At 43.2% G+C, this 23,081-nt stretch overlaps 1 protein-coding gene across 1 annotated transcript in view; it reads right to left on the bottom strand.

The window, feature by feature from the left end:
• The window catches only part of CAMK1D (calcium/calmodulin dependent protein kinase ID), a gene marked incomplete at its 3' end in the record, with an annotated part of 227,028 nt that overhangs the window by 20,459 nt on the left and 183,488 nt on the right, over positions 1-23,081 (bottom strand). The window contains exons 4-6 of the mRNA XM_084268080.1: positions 21,085-21,223; positions 16,662-16,788; positions 7,154-7,229 (exon numbers count right to left, since the gene is read on the bottom strand). Of these exons, the coding sequence (XP_084124206.1) occupies positions 7,154-7,229; positions 16,662-16,788; positions 21,085-21,223 (342 nt within the window). The remainder of the gene's footprint in view (positions 1-7,153; positions 7,230-16,661; positions 16,789-21,084; positions 21,224-23,081) is intronic.

Below are 23,081 nucleotides of genomic sequence, written 5' to 3'. Positions count from 1 at the left end.
AATTGAAATGCTGACTGAGATGTTGATCTGCATCAGATCCATAGTGACCTGGAAGAACTCTACTGAAATTTGCAGCATTATAATGAATCCATTGTGGCTCAACTGAATCAGAAATCTCTCTTCATCTTGCGAGGCAGATGAGCCAGTCCTTATTTGTGTCTCACTGGAGGACTGCCATTATCAAAAGCAAGTAAGGTAGCCTCATGCCAGGCAAGCATTTATGTTCAGGGCAGACCTTAATGGGCAAGCACTGTGTGTGGGGCTCAGTCCAGCAACTCCTACATGTAGCCCAGTGGTGGAAGTGCTGTATGAGAAGAGAACATTAAAAACAGCACATTTAAGCAAACACCAAAAGGCAGCTATACACCTGGATAATAAAGGAGAAACATCTGGTAACCTAATGCAGATCCACAACCAGGACCCAGCTCTGTGGGTATCTATGAAGCTCATTTATATGACTTCCCTTAATGTAATAACACTCTGTGCTTACAGGCTCGTGGAGGGATGCACACAAATGGATGTTTTCACTCTTTTGTCACAACCCTCGAGATTTTGGGTGCTTTACTGAGGTGTTTGGAAATTTTGGAGTTGATGGCACCAGCACTGCAACTGTTGGGATGGCTGTGGGAGTAGAGATACCCAGGCTGGAGAAAAACTGCTCCTCCAAAGGCACATGGAGCTATCACTCTGTCCCTCTTCCCTGGGGACACACTGAGCTCCATGTAAGACCCCTTCATTAATTTCTTGCTCTCCTCAGCACTTTCTTTAAACAAAACCAAAGTCTGATAAAGCATTTCAAGGCAAAGAGACAGTGCTGTGCATGCTGAGGCTCTGGCAGTCTGCTCCAGAGAGAGAAATAACTCTCTTGAAATGTGCACTGTACTAATTACCTTGGCAAAGACACAAGAGCACAAGTTAGGGCTGCTGTGATTTATACATGCTCATGGCAGCAAAAGGTAGGAGGAAACTTCTGAGCATCAAGAACAGAGCTGGAGGGCTATAACCCCTACAAGGAGTGGGGGGGCACCAGAGAGACTCAAAGCCAAGCAAGAGCCCCAGCTGCTTCAGAGCCTTTCAATGCCTCTCCTACACCCATTCAGCTCTTTTCCTGCTCCTCTGTATAGCTTGAGTATCTACACCTCTGGGGTATCTACTTCTGTGTCTGGAATGTCACCACAGCCCATCACAGCAGTGCATGGTGGAAGGTGCGATGCACGAGGAGTCAGTGTCGCGCAGGAGGATGCCAGGGCTGCTGGATGCTGGGAACAGGGTGGAAAACAGACTCTTTTGGCACTGCTTTTCTCTTGCTGGTGAGAGCTTGAGGAGTGTTAGTCACTACTACAGGTTTTGGGCAAGGACATCCTTCCAAACCACTCCTTGGCCTGAAAGTGGGCTGAGTGTATGGCAAGTGGTGGTCCTGGCTCAGCCAGGGATGGAAATAAACCTCTTGCACTGGGGACACAAGGATGTTTCTCCAGGAGGTAAATCCTGGAGGTCCCGTCGCAGAAACTGTCTGAGAAGGGAACAACCTCTTTAGGACAGAGGAGATGGCACATGGAGGGGAACACCAGGGCTCGCTGGCACAGATCCTTCCTGTGGGAGCCAAACTATTGTCTGTTGTGCTGTCCTATCCCTTCAAACCAGAGTTTAGGAAGGCACAGAAATTTTAACATCACTTTAATGTTTTAACACTAGTGACTTTGCAGTAAGGGATGGGAAAGCCCCAGTAAATTAGCCTGTCATGTAATTTATGGCTGGAGGAAATCTTGCTGGACTTCCAGCAATTGGGCCACTTTCCAAAGTCCATAATAAGTTTTTATTTAATTCTTACAGAATAAAAATCCCAGCGGCTTCATTTCCATCTGCTCTGGACATTTCTGTGTGAAAAAAATGACCTCAGTATCAGAGGTTCTGCTGCTTTTCTTCAGATATGCAGCAACACAAAAATAACCCCTCTGTCTTCAATGTGAAAAAATCCTGTGCTGTCCTGGGGGAGCTCCAGGCAGCTATTAGTTGTCATCATTTTCTCGCAGTTTTGCCAAATAAAAGCTTTTCAGAATTATTTAGCAACCTTATCACATCAGCAACAGATTTTCCCTTAACCTCCTATTCCCAGTCTTGCCTTAAAAAGAATAGGATGCAGATAAGGAAAACACAGGTGGATGAACAAAAGGAAGATATTGCCAGAAGTCGTTTCTAGAAGCCATCAGGAGAGCACAAGAGCAATACTGGGAACAGCTTCTCCTCAGCAGGCAGAGAAAGCAAACCCCTGGAAGCTCTCATTACACATTGAGGGTGATACTAAAGGCTAAAGAACCCGTTCACACGGTCACTGTACAGCCTGTAACACAAGAGGCACCAGGGTGAGTTTTACAAACAATTTTACAGTGAGATTAGAGTGAAGAATTCAGTAAGTGCTCAGAGACCTTAGATGTATAGTGAGGGAAGTCATCCAAGTGCTATTTATAGGGATAAACACATGTATTTCTTCTTATTTTGGGAACAGACCCCCATGCTGTCTGACACTGGTGCCCTCATGAAACTCTGGACATATTAACATGGGGAATAAAAATTAACTTAAGCAGCAGAGAATGAGAAGCAATCATTTGAGGTTGTTTTCCCATTGTTTAACTGCGTTATCCCGAGCAATCCAACATGCCTGAGTGCATTTTGCCACCACTAACTCTCCTTCCAGTACCAAAAAAGTAAGTTATTCCTCACTTTTTTGCTTAGGCTTGTGTGTAATGCTGAGCAGCTGAGATGACTGACAAGCTTTTCCCAACACATGACCTCGGGATGGTGGTGGAAACTTTTTCTGGAATAGCATAATTTGCACTGTCCCTGGTTAATCCATCCCTACAAACATCACTGGTGATTTCATGCACGTCTACGTGAAAATCCAAACCAACTCATCAGCAGAGAAGTACAAGAAAGTGTATTTCCAGATACTTGTTGTTTATAAACAACAATAAACCCCCAGTAATTCTCCGGTCCTACCAGTGAACAGAATCAGATTCAGCCTAGTGCAGAAGAAACAGGAGGTGCTGACAATGAATAACCAGAGGTTGAGGCAGAGCACTCTGTGGCCTCGAGTGATTTTGCAGCTTTAGAACAGGATCGTCTATTTTTTTGCATATATTAACTTAATCTTCATTATATCAGGTACTCATGTGATCAGTATTTTAGCTTCCTAAGCTTTTGCAACCCCTCATGTGACACAGACAGTTCCAAAATCCAGCTGCTGGGAATCCAGTGAAGTTTCATGTTGCTCTTATGGGTTTTTTTATTTTTAAGATGAATGTATTATCAAAACTACCTTGTGACACGTAGAAAGCCAAGTCCAGGAGTGAGGCTGCTTCAAATTGAGAAATATTGCAACTGGAATAACAGGAAATTTCAGGCTGCTAAAATTAGTTCATGTGAATAATGACTTCTCATGCAAAACAGGTTCTGATAAAAACTCCACTGGTGCAGCCTCTGCAATCTGCCTGTCATTAACAGGAAGCATTAGAGACTGGCACCGAAACAAAGGTATTTTTTCCTATGACATCCTTCACCTTGCATATCACAGAAACAAATATTTGTCTGGAGCACCAGTGCCCCAGAAACAGTTTGTTCTTCCAGTGTCATAAACTGGAGTCTCTCATGTGAGACTGAGCTTGTGTCTGGAGGCACTCAAACCACTTGCCATAATAATAGCTCAAAGCATCTTTAATTTATGCCTGGCTCCTGTGTTGGATTCCCCTGAGTTTCCATCTTCTTAAATGACAACCTCCTGCTCAGAGTGGCTGTAAGGATTCATTGGAGAGGTGGGGAGGTGATGCAGGATGATGTGCTTGGATTGCCCGACGCATAAATATGTCTCCAGCCAGCCTGGGCATGTGCAAGTAGCCCCAGCTTTGCTAACTGCAGAGCTGGAAATGTCATATCCAGGTTGATGTGGTGATACAGTGGAATTAATAACTTCTGCTCGGGGCAGGATTAACTACCAGCAGGGCACCAGGATGGCTGTGCTACTGGTGCCTGTGGTGTTTCAGCACCAGGGTGTGCTGTGTGGGGTGAGCACACTGGCTCTGCTCACTCCATGCTGTGGCAGCTCTGAGACAGCTGACCTGGATGTTGGACCTGTGCCCATCACTGGTGGTATCAGGCACCCCAGCAGGGCTACTTTCTACCAGTTAAAGGAAGGACCGCTCTTCTCTGTCTTTACTGCACCTCTGACACCCACTTTCTTACGAGGCCATGCCTGCAGTTTCTGGCTATTCCTGGAAGCAAGGATGAGATCCAGCTCAAGATTAGAACATGTAAGATGTGGGCTGGGTTTCCACGCTCTCATTGCAGTCAGCAGAGATGGAGTCAATGGAGACTGGAGAGTGATGCAAATGAAACCATACGGTGAAGGCAGGGGGCTGAGTAAGGAGCAGAGTGTAATCCAGTAACCTCAGCATGGGCATCTGGTGCTATTTGACACAATCCATGGTCTCCTGCTTGGCCTACATCTGTCACTCCAGAAGGAAGGTCTCCACAGTGTCTTACATGTGCCAATATGCCAGCATGGTACTAAAGGTGGAAATTTAGGCAACTGAATGGCACATCCCAGTGAAAAGACTGTGGTCATTGACCCAGGCTGGGTTGAGGCACATGTAGAGCCAGCTGGGCAGTGGTTGAGTCTGGAACTGAGGCAACGTACTGCTGTCTTGAAAATGCATCCTATCTGTTCCTGCTCTCTGAAGATGGTATTCAGCAGAGTACTATGAAAGCTACAGAAAAGACTCTTGCTGATAGACCTACCATGGCTAGAAAGGACTGAAAATGTCAAAAAACCCCAATCCTTAGGCCTTCCATGTTCAGGGTGGCTTGTAAAAGGTGACAAATTTGGGTCAGCACGCACCACTTTCACCTAAAAAACCGCTAGGGAATGATGTGTGAGGCAGTCTGAAGTATTTTGGCATGTCTGCTGTCCTCCTCACTGCTGCAGTATGTCCTGCTGGGCTTTGCCACAGAGTCAGAATCAGCACTGTTGATTTTTGCTTTGTTATGCAGAAGGTTTTTGCATCCTGCTGTCCATGGCTGCTCCAAGATAAATCTACCTCCCTGCAAAGTTTTGTACTCAACAAGTTTTCAAATATTCATGCAGATTGGCAAACCCGGTCATAAAGAGGGGTTTTAAATAAATAAACATAAATGCAAATAAATATACTCTGTTAATATAAAAGAAGTTATTTTGAGTAGCACACAGCTTATGCTCAAGACTAAATGAAAATGTAAAAAAATGAACATTTGCACAGAGTGGGTAATAAAGCAATGAGGTTTGTCCTGGCAAAAATAGTTCTACTACACCATCAAAAAGTTATTCATGTTGACAAGCCATGAAATGTTTGCATAAGGAGAAAGGGAACAAAGTAGGAATGCTTTAATGCTGTGCCTCATTGGAGCCGCTTTTTGCTTCACTCTTGTATAACGGTGACAGCTGTGTAAAAGGGAAAAATGAAAAAAATAGGGGAAGCACTGGTAATGGCAGCATGAAAAGACATTTGTTTCTGCAGCAGTCAACAGCTACACAGCAGCTCTGTGCTCTCTCTCACAAAAGGAACAGCTTTCTTGTGCTCTGCATGGTCACCCTGAGTCAGCCCAAGGTGACAGCCTGACCTCCTCTCAAAGACCTTCATGAATTGCTCCTGCTTCAAAGTCTGCTACCCTGTGCAGATGCAACCAAAGTGATTGTTATGGGGATGGCATAAATGGACTCATGACCTGAGCACAGATCATCCCATCAAAACAGGCCCCTGTGTTAGAGGGACTCTTCCTGCAGGTTCACAGACAACAGGTTCTGCATGTCCTTCCCAACCTAAATATTAGTTATGACTTCATATACCCATGCACATAGAGAAGGATTCAGGTGATGGTTTCCAGAAATGTTATGGATGCCCTTCTATGGACAGCACTAATGATCCTTGGTACTACAGTCATCCTATGACCTCTGTGGCCAGGACACTTCTCCAATCCTTCCAAGTGCTGTTGCTGCGACAGGACGTGGCTTACCTACTTCCATGGCTGAAGATGTACCCACATCTAGAGTACTGGCTGCCCCATTTCATGGAGGCAAGTAAGTCTGGACATAAGGAAAAACCTTTTCCCCATGGGGACAGTTAAGCAGTGGAACTCTTTGCCCATAGATCTTGCGCAGCCTCTGTCTCCAGAGAATTTCAAGACCCAACTGGATAAAACCCTGAGCAGCCTGGTCTGAACTCAAGGATTTCCTGCAGTTCCCTCCAATCTAAATTATCTTATTAAGCCATTGTGAAGAAGAGTGGCAGGTACTGAACAAGGACAGGCACTAAATCTCCTAAACACGTGAGTTCTGAGACCTATCCACCACTTTGGAAAAGGCATTAAAGTCCTGTTCCTGTGGCTTTCTCAAGCAACCAATCCCCACTCTTCTGAGCAGCAATTAGCCTCATTAGAGGAGCAAATCTCAGCCATGAATGCAGAGGCTTGATGGAAGAGTGACAGAACTGACAGGGCAGAAATCAGCTCATGGTCTCCCATGGGACCTGATGGTTGGATGTGTTAGAGAAAATGATCTAATTTTCAGTAAATTTCTCAATACTTTTTTATTATGTTTTGATGAGAATAATTTACTGCAGTACATGAAAAGCTCTTCCCCCTTACAGAATCACAGGATGTTTTGGATTGGAAGGGATCTTAAAGATCATCTAGTTTCCTCTGTGTCCTCTCCAGGGAACAAAAAGCCATGATAGTCATGACTTGAAAGAGGTGGCCCTTCAGGGTATACCAGTGGGCATGATGCTTTGCTCTGTGGACATAGCCAAATTTGTTTCTTGTCAGTTAACCTGAGGAGGGGAGGGAACAACTTCACTAACATCACGTCCTGGCCAATCCTGACTATTCGAATGCAGTGTAGTTCAGGTGGGAGCAAGGATTTTTGCTTTTGAAGGGTCCTGGCTCATTTCCTACCACTGCTGCTCGAATTTCAGCCTTTATGTAACCGGGAGGTGTCCAGGGTTCATATTATTCTGGGTCACTAGTATCAGAGATGAACCTTCTTAGAGCAAATGGAATGAGTAACTACATGGTGGGAGAGCCTGTTGCAGGTCCCAAACCTGTGACTGAAAACCCAACAGATACTCACAGGATGTATGCAATGACTCCAATGGACCAGCAGTCCACGGCTTTGCTGTAGGGTTTCTGGGCCAGCACTTCAGGAGCTGGAAATAAAAAGACCAACAAGCACTTGTTACAAGACCAAACATTTAAATGTGTCCAAGAGGTAGAATCCTGAAACCTGAAGCCTCCTGAGACCTTCCACATACAGCCCTTGTATTCACGAATACCATGATGTTTTTGAAGCTCATATACTCACAAAGGAGAATGACTCCTAAAGCAGAGAAAATTCCATACTATTTTGTGTCTCCAAGGACACAAATCACAGCCAAGCACAGGGAAATGCCTGCGAGGCAGAGGGCGGTTAGCTCCCTGTCAGAGGTACTTTAGGAGACTCAGAGAACAACGGGGCCAAGCTCTGAGCTGGGGCTGAGATGCACATTCACCCTGACAGCCTTGCAGCTTCACCACACCATTCTGCCAAGCCGGGTACTTCACCAGGCAATTCAGAAAGTGCCACGCACCGGGGAGGCGATAAGCTATATCCACAGGAGAGGAGGGAGAACTGTCACCATCCCTCCAACAACTGCCTTCTGAATCCTGCCAGATATCAGAGCCAGAGGGAGTTGATTCTGCCTCTGGGAACACAGACACCTCAGAGGGAGAAAGGAAAAGCACCAGGAGCTGGGCACATGCACAAGGGAACTGAGCCTTATGCCTCTGTAGCTTTCAGCCAGCAGTGTCTGAGCTTTGCTGGGCATTTATTAAAGCTTTTGGGGGGGTCTGCTTTCCTTTCTTACACTGGTGAGTGTTAAAAAGGTGCATTTTTTTTTTTGTCTGGGACCCTGGTGCATTATGTTTTCCCTGTTGGGACCTTTCAGTGCAAACTCTTAAATCTAAATTTTAAACCCCTGTGCCTCTAATCTTTTTCATGTAAAGAAGCTTTTGAGATTTCTTTTTTTTCAAAGCAGAACATCCACAATCATGCAAGAAATCGTTGCTTGTGGCATTCCTAAAGCAGACTTTGCCACGTTGTATTTTCTCTCAGTACTTTGGAGTTCAAATGCTGCAAAAAATATAATGAAGGGGCAAATCCCAGCAAAGTGTTTCTTTGGGGTTACATCTTTCTTTGCTAGGAGTCTTACCAACATCAAAACCAGTTAGTTACTTGAAGAACAGTGAAAAAAAAAAAAAAGGGAAATATATAGATGTATTAAAACTTGAGCCTCACACTTAGTAGCTACATAATGCTTGTAAAGGACTCTTCAAAGACCTATCTTCTTAAGCCAGACAAGTCAACAAAACTAAGGTCAAAACTGCCAGCAAGGAAGGGAACAGGAAGCAATAATGAAAAACAGAAAAGACTTTCTGGTGCTTGGTCATGAGAGTTTATACAGACATTAAATGAAAGACATGAGGAGGAGAAGGCATATGGGTTGGACTTACACAAGCAGCAGAATGATGGAGAGGGTCAAGTCGCATTGGGAAGATATTGTAAAAAGGAAGAAAATCCAGGGGAATGTGGGCAAAAATATACCTGGCAGCATTATGGAGACCTCTGAAGCTGGGACATGACTCAATATGCATTACAGAGCAAATGTTACCCCAGTCTTAAGTCATCCAGCAAACTGGGACCACTGCATGTATAAGAAATTAAAATTATGGTTCTGTTCATATATTGTTCTTCCTAATATACTGTTGTAGCATGTGAGTATACACTACATGCTAAATGAGGTTTGTTTTCACTATATCTAGTATGAATAGCTCCTAAACTGGCCTTAGGTGCTTGGCAGAAACCTGCACCCCAATTCCCAAGAAGCTCCTGACTCCTTCCGGGACATGGGCATGTTGCTGTAGCCTGTCAAAATAAACAATTAAAAGTTTTTTATACAATAGGGGAAAGACCTGTGGAATTCTGAAATGCATCTAGCTAGTACCCAAAACACAACTCCTTTCCCAACAACTGGGTCAGAGTCTGTGACAGATTGGTGCTAGTCAGTCTGGTGGGGATGAATTTGAAGAAGAACTTGTGATAAAAGAATAAATCACCGGAGAAACATCCTCTTTGGCCTGCCACTATCTCCCAGATAACCCAGCAAGCTGGTGGAGTCTGTATGGCTGGCTTACCTCTCTTGCATAAAAGAGCTGTACCTCAAAGTTGCTCAAGACAACCTTGCCAGACAACTCTTTTCCCTTAACCTGGCTCACTCTTTCCTGATTCATCAAAATTTGTCTCCAAGTTTTCCTCTAAAAATAATCTTTTTTCAAAATGTGTATCACATAGGATTAGTGACTGTTTCCATTTTTTGTCCCATCCCTCGAGACTGAATCTTGTGACAATATTATGCTGAAGAAGAGAGTTCATTTTCCCCTGTCCTTAGGTGATTAGATGCCTTCCAACTCACCAGTCCTTCTGAATTCCCAGTATTTTATTCACATATCTCTTCTACCTTTGACTGTCTGCCCTTGTTTGCATCATTTTTAAGGCTGGTAAACATTATGTATCTTATATCCTCCAAAGAAAATATTATGTAAATGGCTTCTGAGCACCACATATTCTAGCAAGTGGCTGACATTATACAGATATGTCACATTAACATAACAGAAAACAAATCTGAGATGAGGAAATGTGAACTATATAAAGAGTCTCCCTCTTAAAACATAAAAACTGAGCTGGAGAATTTCTCTCTGTTTTAAAGGAGTGAAGAGCATTGATAACAGACAGCAGATGCTGTGGATTGTGGCTGTGAAGCAGGTAAGAACACCACAGGATCAAGCCCAAAGAAAACATGAAGCTATTACTTCCCCTTTTTGTAAACTTTAATGAAGAAAGGCAGGAGGTTTAAATAATTATTTTAAGGTCATATGGCTGCTTTTGATTTTTGTTCCAAAGAGCAGACATGCAAGAGGAACAGGAGAACATAGCTAAGCATCATCTGTCTCTGATATACAGAAGACAGAAATATTTAATGAGCTGAAAAACAAGTCAGAGGAGCTTAGAAATAACGGTAGATCAGAGCCAAGAGGCAAAAACAGGAGACACAATGGAAAAAAATCCAAGAGCTGACGGCATTAGAGTATCAACACAGATGACTGAGGAGACAAAACAGCAACAAGGAGAATGGAAAAGTCAAAGCTCCCATTTCTGGCGCTGGGGAAACGCCAGTCGAGCAAAGGCTTCCAGTATCACACCTCCCCAGGGAACCGCTGTGCACTCAGATGCTATGAGACAGTCATCCAGAGATGGGGAAGTCAATGAAGCAAACCTGGACCCTTCCCCATTATATTGCACTGTGGGTGCTTCACATCCAGGAATTGTGTTTCTGGCCAAACCAGCATTGCTACTGGCAACACATGGCAGGTAAATGTTGGGTCCCAGGGCCTCACCCCACCTGTAGAAATGCTTCCCACCTGATGGTATGCTTCCCAGGGCAGAATCACAGAATCATAGAATGGTAGGGGTTGGAAGGGACCTCTGGAGATTGTCTAGTCCAACTCCCCTGCCAGAGCACGATCACACAGAATAGGCTACACAGGACAGTGTCCACATGGGTTTTGAATATCTCCAGAGAAAGAGACTCCACAACCTCTCTGTGCAGCCTATCCCAGGGCTCAGGCACCTTCACAGTGAAGGAGCTCCTCCTCATGTCTAGGTGGAACTTCCTATATTCAGGTTTATGCCCATTGCCTCTTGTCCTGTCACTGGGCACCACTGAGAAAAGTCTGTCCCCATCCCCCTGACACCCACCCCTCAAGTATTTATACGCATTGGTCTTCTCTAAAATAAAAAGTCCCAAGTTCCTCAGCCTCTCTTTCTAAGCAAGATGTTCTTGTCCCCTCCTCATCTTCACAGCCCTTTTTTGTACCCTCTCCAGTAGTTCCATGTTCTTCTTGAACCAGGGAGACCAGAACTGTAGACAATATTCCAGATGTGGCCTCACCAGTGCAGAGTAAAGGGGGAGAAGAACCACCCTCAACCCGCTGGCCACACTTTTCTTGATACACCCCAGAATGACATTGGCTTTCTTGGCCATGAATGCCCATTGCTGGCTCAAGGTCAACCTGTTGTCCACCAGGCACTCCATTTCCAGGCCAAATGACCTGTTTTAGAGTTAGAGTTTTTTGTTTAGTTATGTTTTGGTTTTAATATGAAAAAAATTACAGGGCTTCTTGCAGATGGAGCTTTGAAGAAAAGGTACAGAACTAGAAAGTTTGGAAACCTTTCAGAGCAGTATGCCATTACCCCCAGTGAGCACAGCTATGCTAATAAGCTCCCTAAAAATGCAGCTGCTGGATGCCAAAACCAGCAATCCATGCCTGTGCAAAGAACTCAAGTGATGGGGATTGCTGTGATACTTTAAGCCTGTTGAACAAACTGTACAAGTCATGAGGGTGCCTGTTCTTCATACCGGCCTCATACTTAAAAGCAGTTCATTCTCCTTCACTCCCATGATGGTGCTATTCCCAGCAGATTTTGCTGTCTCATGAGAACTAATGCTATTTTCTGTAGTTTACATGGATTCCCACAAGCTGTGTTGCAGAAGGAATGAGGCATTTGAACAAAGGGCAATGGTTTTGAAGAGTGAAAAATCAGAATCTGCTGTAAATGTGGAAGGAACAAAAAAATCTCATAGGGTTAAAATAAGCAGAGATCTGTTTACATTGGACAAGGATTTTTGTTTGGCTCAACTGGCCAATCAAATTGGTTTGATGCAATCTAGAACTAGTTGTTCACCTGGTAACTATTTTAGTGCCAATTTCCATCATGTAGGCAAGTGCTACAACTTAAGGGGAAATGTGAATGGGCTGCACCGGTACAAGATGGCCATGATATCCAAGAGGGAAGGTGAGCAACTAGCAGTCTTTTTGGAACATCAAAGGGAGATAATGCCAGTCCCATTTCTTAGGACTGAAAGGTACCACTTGAAGAAGATGGAGAGAGAGTGAGAAAAAACCCTGCAGTATTGAGAAGATGGTTGGATGTGCAAAGGGCTAATCCAGCCCCTCTTGTGAAGCCAAAGACTGCACAAGAGGAGCATGATCTCCACTACCACCATACAAAGCATCTTCCTCTTGGTGCAAATAGGCTAAGAGGCATACGAAGCAGCTTTACCACAAGACCAGAGTCTGACTTCTACTAACTCCTGGGATGAAAACTGCTTTCCCTCTTTCACTAAGTCCTCCAGTGTTTATCTTGTTCTGAATGGCCAAGTCTTTGCATTTGGTGCTGTTTCCAAGGGACATCAGAGCTTCAGGGCAGTTCTGCTGGATTCTTGTGCTCCTGTTGTCCCTATTTCATGTTGCTGAGTCAGATTTAAAGACCCATCATGGACTATAATGCAGCTACAACCGCAGGCAAGCAAACCCCATTTCAGGATATGGCAACACAGCCGAGCAATTGCACTGTCACAAGCCTGTGCCTGAGCAAAGCCTGGTGAGAGCAGTTCCTATGCTTTATTTTTACTTTATTACTCATATTACTGCTGAAACAACTCTTCGGGCTGCTTTTCACTAATAAGGATATTCCAAAGGCTTATTGAATCAAACCTTTGTCTCAAAGGATACTGAATAATTCAAAACTCAACATAGAAATCCAGTGCTTACTTAAATGCTTTGGTCATGAGCAGGGCTCAGAGAAATGCACAGTTTTGATATGATCTGAGGTTGCTACTAGAATTCTGGCAAAGCTGAAAGGTGTGAAATGACCTATCATAAAAGCACTACCGAGAATAAAAACAGTGACTGAGGTGGGTCCACAGGTACCAAACACACATCCAGGGTCCAGCCCAATCCTTATGACAAGGAAGTAAGTTTTACTTGATGTTGGGTTGGGACTCAGAGCAAGAATTTTAAACCTCAGTAGGATTAAGATATTAGTCAGTGACATGCACAGTTCATAATTCAGCATTTCTGCAAAAGGAGATCAGATTGCCTGAGACAGACTTTCTAACATTTTTCCAAACTTTTCAATGCTCCTAAGTGTCTTGCAAGTCTAAGACCCATCTGCAGAAGTAACAACAGCTTTTGAGAGACCAACACTTATGGAAAGTCAGTGAGTGAGACCTAATTCCCAAACAGGCAAGAATATCTACAGAAGAATTTGCTGAGTGGCTGTAGTCACCTCCCAGTGAGTGCCCAACTTGGCACGCCTGGAGGATGACTCCTTCTCAGGCAGGTTTGAGCACCTTCTTCATCAAAATCAAGTTCCTATAAACAGTCTCAAGCCGAGCAGCCCACGACAGATTGCTAATGGCTTTTACAGATCTTGCCCATAACCGCACAGATCACTCAGGGTTTTGAAAACATGACTTCTTCTCCAGTTTAGATGATGGGGTGGGATCCACGCCAGCCCATCAACACACCTAATTTGCAATGAAATAACCCAAACAAGTTGCTGCATCTTACCCAATTTAGGTACTATCTAAAAGTTGGGCATCTAGTCCCAGCTCATCAGCCAGGCTCCTTCCATAAGAAATGGAGAGATGAGAGTGGTAGGCAGCTGAGAAAATGGAAACCCTTCTCATTGGAAGAGATTGTATTATCAGAGCTTCTTTTTGGTAAGTGAACGTTTATATGTGCATCTTAACAAAAGTGACTCCACTAATTAGATTAAATTATTTTAACCATCATCTTTTCATCACAGGACCAAAATCTCTGACAAGACCCCTGAAAGAATGAGATCTCTGAACACTCTGGCAGTAGTTTAATCTGTAAGGCAGAACCTTAAAAGCTAATTCACAGAATTTTACAGAATTTTAGGAGTTGGCAGGGACCTCTAGAGATCATCGAGTCCAACCCCCAGTGCTAATGCACTACCAATTATACAAATTTTAAGTATACTCTAATTTGATAGGCAATACTTTGATTTTCAGAAAGAAAACCAATATTTATTATGAAGTTTAATTATAATTACACTCTCCTATATTAATTGAATTTCTGAACCACTTAAACAGGAATATAGTCTCTGGGGTACCAGCATTCTTGGAGCTGAAACTAAGTAAAAAATCGAAGCACACAGGACTGAAAGTATAGCCTAATCAGGGAAATTAGATTGACATGACAGGGGGTTTGCATACTTGCACATCCTTGCAAAGGGCAGCAGACCTGAGTTAAAATCAGGTCTGCTACCAAATCAGAAGCTTGTGCAGCACCTTGCACAGTGGCATCAACTGGATCTGTTTCTGGTGATAAAGAAATATAAAGAGTAGCAGATTTTAATGACTTCTTAACCCAGACCTGGGTGCCTTTGGCATGTGATTCATGCCTAACTTTACTCCAGGAATTTAAAAGAAAAGCTGTTAAACCGACAAAAATAATGAATTCCTCATATAGTCTTAGAAAATCAGGTTTTCTACATGTCTTTTAAAGAAAAGTGCCAGGAATTGCACTGTAAGGGATGGATTCCTGAGTGTTACTTCAACGCTAGGTGAAATGGCCAGGGAAAAAAAAGAACAAAATAGAGACAGCAGAGAGGATCCCTTATGGTCCAGCACTGTGGCCTGTGTTTGCCCCAGTCCAGATGAGGACATGCATTCATGTTGTGTCACCAGGAGGAAGGATTCTTATGTTTATTTGAGGGCGTTTTTGGCATGTGCTACAAATCGGAAGGCATGAAAGCTTTTGGTTGCAGACCAACTGCAGACCATGTGTGCAGAAGCCACGTCATGAGGTATAACACTCACACAAGCCCATTTGTGGGCATCACTGCAGTGGCTGACAGTAACAATTTTCTGTGCTTGGAAAATGTTGTCTGGGCAACCAATTATATTAAAAAAAAAATTTAAAAAGGAGGCAGCACTTAAGAGGAGGGAGGAGCTGTCTCCTGTGCAAAAAAAGGAACAGAACAAAATACTGAAGGAGGTTTTCCTTTGTGAGAGAGGGGAAAAACTCTGGTCAGCACTTCAGAAATAAAGGGCTGTGACTTCTTGAACCATGATGAGTAAATCCTGTGTTCAGTAAGGTAACAAGGGGCCTCTGGTGGCCCTTGTGTAGCTATCAGCACCCAGACCATGAGTAATGAGAGCTCTCAAACATCTCTCGAAGCACTACAATTCGTGTCACATGCTCCAAGAGCTTCCTCTCCAAAATAGCAAGTTTTCTTATGTAAATGGTGATGCGGTAGAGGCCAGGAGATCACTCAGTGCCCAAGCAGCTTGCAGTCCCTCATTTTCATCAGTGCTTCAGCAAACATCATCTGAGCTTCTCGGCATCTCACAGACTTATTCTAGTCAATGCCCATTTCAGAACAAAATATAACATGTTAATTAAGGACAGAGGAGCTGACAGCAGAAATTATGAAAATTGCTGTCTCAGCTCAATTCCTGCTAGTGCTTTGGAAGAAGATTTCCAGTCTGGGGTGATTACAGAAGACAGCTATTCAGGCTGTACAGAGTGCACCCTGACTCATACGTCTTAAAATAAAAAAGGATGGGCTGATGGCTTCACAATTGGAAACCAGAGAAATCTGTTCAATTCCTGATGTTATCAGGATAGACTGTGCCTGTGCAGTGGCAAGGTAATGCCTGGAAAGAGGTATTTCTGGGACAAATCTCCATCACTGTGTCACAACTGCATCATCTGTTTGAGTTCGTGTACCACGGTATCATCAGAGGTGTGAAAACACAGGTGAGGTGGCAGGTACAAAGCGAAAGGAGCCTCTCTGACTCATGGAAAGCATCAGGGCTTTCCTACCAGAAAGATGTGAGACAAGCCTATCCCTGGGGAAGCCACCGCCACTTTAGTTTCATGGATTGGTGTATACCCCAGGGATTAATTTTACTGTCTCAGCTGACTAGCTGGGTATCGTAGGAGGCACAGGCTTGCTGGCTCATGCATGAAGTGAGCCTTTTAAAGAGTGTTTGCTCAAACATCAGCTGACATGTAATTCCCACAGTCAGGTACTTAAACCTTTTTTAAAGGATGCTGGTAACCGCCCTGCTAATCGGCAGCGTGCTGCAATTGTTACAGAATGGACAAGAGAGCAAAGAAGAAACGGTAGGAGACAATTTGATACCTTCCAGGAAGGCCAGAGGATCTAAAGAGTTTTTGCATACAGGCATCTAGGAGTCAGTCACTCAATGTGGTTGTAACAGAGGATGACTGAGCATGTCTGAATGAACGCAGCTCTTTCAGTTTACTGTCTTCCATAAGGGCAATCTGGCAAATGCCATCCTTTATGATTAAAATAATGTTCCATTACCTAAAGCTTCTTGGCTGTAAAAGTGCCTTGCAGAATCGATGGGCCTGAAGATATTATTCACGTGCTCCTAACTTACCTACCTGCAGTGTCTTTGAGAAAACACAAAGGATTAAAATCATTCAATTGAATCCCCCAAATCCTGATCTGGATTGCAGATGAAGATCTGAAGAAGAGCCCACAAGGCAGAGCACCAGCAACTTCCGAAGTATCTATTTCTAACAAACAACTGTAAAATCTCATGTGTATTTGTACTGGAAAACAAGTATTATTTCCTTTTTACTGTGTACTTGTAATGCAGCTGGGAAGTGCAGGTTGACAGTATAACCAAATTTCTTACCAACATAGCCAGGAGTCCCGCAGGCAGTGGACATCACATCTCCTTTACCCTCCATCTTTGACAATCCAAAGTCACTGATCATGATTTTTGACTCTTCATCCTGGCTGTAGTAAAGCAGGTTCTCAGGCTACAAAGAGGAACAAGCACAGTGGGTTTTGAATATTTAAATCCAGTAACAACATCTGTTGGCTGATGCTTTGCATTTAACACAATCCTTTGTTACATCATACACAAGTATAATTTTGCTCCCCTAAATCCTAAAGAGTTGCTCCTACAAGCTATATGGAGAACCTCTCCAGACTCCTGTATGGTGAATAATGGAAGAAACTGACACCTAGAGCTTTGAGTAACTTCCCTGGGATTACAAACTTTTTTGACAACGAGAACTAAGGCTCGTCCTTGTGAGGTACGTCCATCATACCACCACTTCAGAGTGATAAAGCAGAAGGATTCGTTTGAAGGCAGGTAAATACAATAAATCCAGTTAGGGCAATGAACAATGTTCATACAGCAATTAAAAAAAGCCAGCAGGTATTAGAGAATGTTTGTATCTTCTCCACTGGAAATAAACTCTTGTGAGAGAGGAAATGCCTTTGCAGTTAACAGAGTTGCAGCAGGGATGTTTAAGCTAGAACTGATTAGGAAAAGATGCCACAGCACTAAGCACAGCAACTTGTTTATACTGTAAGGAAACAAGCCCTGTGATCTTATACTGTTGTCAGATGGGCTGAAGAGTCCAACCAAATTCCATCTGCTGCAGCATAGTCTTCCATCCATATGTTTTGAATGTGCTGCTGCTACGCAGAAAAGCTCTCACTAGGTACTGTGGGAGGACACTTCTTCCCCTACTTAATATCTGGGCTCCCAAAAAAGGTCCAATATCTGCTGGAACTCTGGTAGTCTGGTGGTAGGGGTGTCCCATTCCACCATCTGGACCTTGGTGCCTTCATCTACAAAAGTGATGGATATGCATTGTTTCAAGGTAACTCTGGTGTAGATTTTGCCCAGAAGCTGGTACAAATGCCTATCTGCATGCAACACATTTTGTCTGTCAGCCTGTTGTGTGCTCCAGGAATGGCAAGAAGCAGCTGAGCCCACACAACATTATCAAAACTCTTGGGACACATCCAAGCTTGGATTTGTAAGGAGGAGCCATTGCACTGTAGCAGCACCAGCATCTGTCTTTCCTCCTCCAATGCTGGGGAAAGGAAGAAGAACCTCACCCTAATCTGAGGTTCCCATTCAGCTTCATTTGGAGGTTAAAGCACTTTCTGATTCCCCAGCCACGTAGTGATGGCTTTATCCACGGGACGTGATGGTCGTGAGAAGATCAACAAGCTGGATCCACAGCTGTGAGACAGCTGGGACTGAGGCAGAAAGGGAAATGATTCTGTTCATTAAAATAATTATAAAGCTGTACTATTTATGTTTCTTTTTCAAGATAACTCATAAGTCTAATGCTTGAACTGGCCATTATAATGTTGACACTATTTTAAGGCACGACATGAGCCAGTTTTATGCCACAGTCTGCCCTTACTCCTGATTTATACTAGTGCACTTCTGATCTGCTGAAAGCTTGGTAAAGTTGGTATTAAAGGAGAGATAATTATTTCTGTGTGATTTCTTCTAACTCACCTCAGGCCCCCATTTACTCCTATTTTGTAAGGTCAAGAAACTCACCCATTTAAAACTTATACTTGTTTATAATCTGTTTAGAAGAACTCTGGTTCCTCAAGCTGGCTAATTCAAAAAGCACTAATGAGGTGGCTCTGTACCAAAAGTAGCTACTTGAGCCTTTTGGTCCTTTTATAAGTCCTGGACTTCTCTGGACTTCATCTGCTGCCATCTCTTGTTATCTGCTGCTGCGTTATATAGATTAGAGACTTGGAGCTTTTCCCAACTACAGCAAGTACTATTTTAGTATCTGAATAACACATAATTACAATAAATAATTGTTATAAATGCTTCAAGGGTTGTATTTTTGTAGAGTGGATTCTTTCCCAGAGTTTCATTTTGGGAGAGCACAATCAGGAACTTGCACTTATCTTGGTATTTTGAGATCATAGAAAGTCTTTTTATATCTGCATTTTTGCCATCATGGTATGTTTGTGCTAACAGAAATTCACAGCAGGTGTTCCTCATGCACCATATTTTATGACTCATTTTGACAACTGATAGGGTACTGACAAAGACTTGCAAACAAAAAGAAGGAAAAACGAGTTAGTCTTTGCCCCAAAATGCTACTAGAGAAGGTTGGTTTGATCTAAATTCAGCATGTCCTTATGCAAACTCTGACAGTAATTTGCAGATGAATCCACTTCCCGATTGCCAGATCTCATGCTTTATTATAGGAACTTTTTAATATGAACAGTCTGTTTTAAAGTGAGAGCTACAGCCCTTGTTTAAATTGTAAAGGCGAGAATATGAAGAGCTCATACAATAGAGTGTCTGAATTAAGAGGACTCAGACCAGCCTCCAAAACCTCTGGATGCAGAAAGAAACCTGAAGTTATTCCCTACAGATTGAATTTGGGAGAAATCTGGCCATGTTAAAATACTGTACAATGCTTCCACACTCAAGTGCAGTGGGGACTCTGATAAACAGGAGGACATTTTTACCTACTTCAGGAAGTAAGTGGGAACTGAGGGCAGCATGTGAAGACTGTAGGAGACAGAAGACTATCCCATGCATCCCCAGAGAAAACCCATTATTTGGGACTGCTGGGACTTAACTGGACAATGCTAAGGAGAAATGCTGTTTGCAGACATCACAGTATATTTTCCTTCAGTGGATTCAAGGTTTTTCCTTTAAAAAATGCCAGATCAATAATTTAAAAAAATAGATTTCAACATTCTATTGTTGTTATCTATCTACTGAAGAAAAGATTGTAGGATGACTGCTTCTGGCAGAGGAATCCAGGACTAGGGCAAGTGCCTTGTGCCTGTAAGGCATAGGAAAGCTTGCTCTCCTGCAGTGATGGCCCCTGTGCAGCAAAACGTTTCACATTTGGAGTCAAAGAGCAGTAGAAGGAAATGGCTGTGACAAGGTTTTCACAAAACAGGGCCATGTCTTCCTGTCTTGGGCATTGCTCCACCTTGGACAACCGGGGTACTGGTGGCTACAGTGGTGATGGACACTATTTTGGCCCTACAGCATCACATTTTGGGAAGAAGCCTACCATTTATTATTTTATACCATGCAGTATTTCATATCAGCACTAATTTTGGAGATGAAAAGCAAATAAAGAGGATCTATCATCACTGCAATATTTCATCTGTTTTAAGGCAAAACAGTGAAGTGAGGTCACATTTTGGGCACTACAGCTGTCACTAAGAGGACTCGATAAAAATTGCAAACAAGCAGTTTAATATTAGACAAAATTAAAAATGAAATTAATTTTAAGAAGACATTTAATTAAAAAAATGTAAGAAGTAAATAAAAAAGGACTGATTTGTGTTGCTCAGTTTGTGGCTCTCAATTCTATTGATGTTCATTAAGCCTTTACATAATTGGACCTGTTCTGTCAAATTCTATTATCTTTACATCAGGACAATTCAAGGCCACAGCATCAACATTCAAGGCAATTCCTGTTAGGAGCATCCTTCCAAAACACAATCAGAGGTGTTATTTCATTCACTGAATTCTTTATTTCTGGCAGTAAACTTTGGTGGAATGAACTAGCCCAGAAACTGAAGCCATGGTTTTCTTTGTACTTTTGCATTTTTTTCTAATGCCTTCTGCTAATTTATTATCTAAGATACTAAAGATGAGGAGATTTAGCTGTGTGTAATGAAATCCAAGCCTTTCAGCTTATACTTTAAGATACAGGAAGGGGAAAACCCAGACATAATGTTTTAGTGTTGGTTGTGGGGTTTTCTTCCCCAGAAAAGATGCTAGTTTTTGATGTGATAACACAGAACAGCTGAAAGGAAAAATCATCTAAAAATCACATTGACACACAATGTTCCTTAGAAGAATCCTTGCTGTTAACAGTGTCTCCAAAAAACACCAGTCCAAATAGCACGATAGGAAATCATTTGAATTCCCACAGTATTTATTGTTACTAATTATCCTGAAGGAAATGTAAATATAGCACAGCAAATCTGCAAGACACTTCACAGCAGTAAACACATCCCAGCTGAGATGAGTTCACTGCCTTAATGTAATGTTTTGGGTCTTAAGGAATGACTTTATCCCTGCATGATACGTGCAAAAAATCCCATTGTAACAGCACTGATTGCAAAGTCCTCATTAAAACCAATTAGGATGGGAGGGTATGGAACCTTCAGAGCATCTTTCTTAGGGTAAAACCTTACTGAAGCAGCCAGCCCCAGGGGAGGCTGGAATTTCAGGCATCAAACTCACATAATCATGCAACTTTGGTTAACACTGTGGGGTGGACCGAGTCATGATGTGGCTGTACCTTGAGGTCCCTGTGCACAATGCCCATTCGGTGCAGGTAGTAGACAGCATCCAGGACCTGCCGGATCAGGGTGCTGGCATCCTTCTCAGTGTAGAACCCTTTCTCGACGATGCGGTCGAAAAGTTCTCCCCCAGACACTCTGGAAAAGATGACAGGATGCAGAAGTGTGAGGATGTGGTTTGTAACATGCTTTCTACCTTTCTCAAAAATGGCCAAGGGCGTGCACTGGCTGCAGGCAGTGGGACCATACATCCATCTGGAACTCTCAGGGCTCCCCCAGTGTCCAATTTGGTTTTGGTTCCTTCGTAATCTAAGGACTGCTCTCTGCCTGCTCAGAGACCAGAAGAGGGGGAAGGGGCAAAGAAAAGAAATAACAGGACTAAACCAGAACTAGTCATGTTATAATAGAGAACAGAATCCATTGCACAGTGAGAGTCACCAACGACTCACTAGGACTTGCAGAGGGAAACCACAACTATACCCCAGCAGCAGACACCAGCTTCCATGCTGGCCCACCCTAGTGAACATTGTGTAGGAGGATTCGGTCTCCCCTTCCTGCTAGTGCACACACCAAGGCTGTAACGCTTCCTACTAGCACAAGCCCGTGGGGTTCACTTTCCTTTCCACCAACCAAGGCTTGGGTTTTGCCCTTGGAGGAATGGTCCCATTCCCCCTTCCCTACCCGCAACTGAAACCCATAGAGTAGTTACTGCCAGTACCTCCTGAAGGTTAGTTCATTAAAGGTCTCTTGGTCTCTTGCAATTTTAAATGCTCTCAAGGGGTCTCCCCCTTTTCTCGTACATGTATGTTCATTTATCAGCAGCCACAAACTCTTCAGGCAGAGCATGGCCTCTGCCCGGCACTGGTAACAGACAGTTATTGATGATGGTGCACCGATTATCAGCACAATTAATCACCAGATGACACAGATGGGGAAAGGATTCCACAACTCAAAGAGAAAAGAATATAAAACCTTGACATCCCACTATTTAGTGCCTGCTATATTATGCTTTTCCTCTGCCCTGCTAGAAATAACACGTTCTGAACCCAATCTTAAATAAAGAATGGACACATTAAAACTCCCTGGAGGAGTATCTGGAGAAACAAAAGAGGAAAGAAATGTCTGAGTAATTGAAATAATAAAACTGTCGGCAAAAAACTGCCCTACTAGGGTAAATAAAAGATTTCCATTTTAACTAGCAAAACCTATTAAAAAATAAAATGTATGCGATATGGTTGGGGTTTTTTTCCAGCAAGTTGCACCACTTAGTGTATCATAAATAGCACAGTAAAACTTTCTTTAAAAACAAACCTAATAAAGGGAAAATAATACATGATTACAGTCATTAAATACATATGGACGGGGAGCTTGTCATTATGCAAACACTAGGTAATTCAGCTAGGGCCACTCCAAGCAATAATCTGCTTGAATAATGCCATGAAGTCACTTCCTAGGGAAGTTTGGAGCCTGAATGGAAGAAAAGGCTACTGCTGCAAATGAACACATTCAACTTTGAAAAGCAATCTGGGAAGAAAAAAAATAATAAACCAGATAATCCCCCTATTAAGCACCAGGCAAACAAGCCAAACAGCTCACTAGAATATTGGCATTAAACTGAAACTCTGCAGTAATGACCAAGTTCAACCCAGGGTCTGAAGTCCACCCAGGAGACCCTGGCCATACAGTCAGCCTTGGGGCTTGCTGCCAGCTGAGAGAGGCTGGGCTGACAGTGGGGCCAGGAAAACACCCTGGTACTCCACTGAATTGGAGAGCCCACGACTTGTGCCACAGCAGGGTAGAGGCTGCACTGTCAGAAGTGCCATCACACCACAACCTGCTCTCAGAGGACACTGAACTTTGAGCAGAAAAAATTGAATTAAACCCCTTTCTTTCCTAGGAGTTGTCTTTTTTATGTATATCTACATATATAAACATATGTATACATACACAGGGTGTTGGTCCAAGCTCCTCTCAGCCCTACATCCTTCACCCGACC

Source organism: Gallinula chloropus (genome assembly GCF_964237585.1).
Source record: "Gallinula chloropus genome assembly, chromosome: 1".
NCBI classification, from domain to species: Eukaryota; Metazoa; Chordata; class Aves; order Gruiformes; family Rallidae; genus Gallinula; species Gallinula chloropus.
This window is presented reverse-complemented; position numbering and strand designations above follow the sequence as displayed.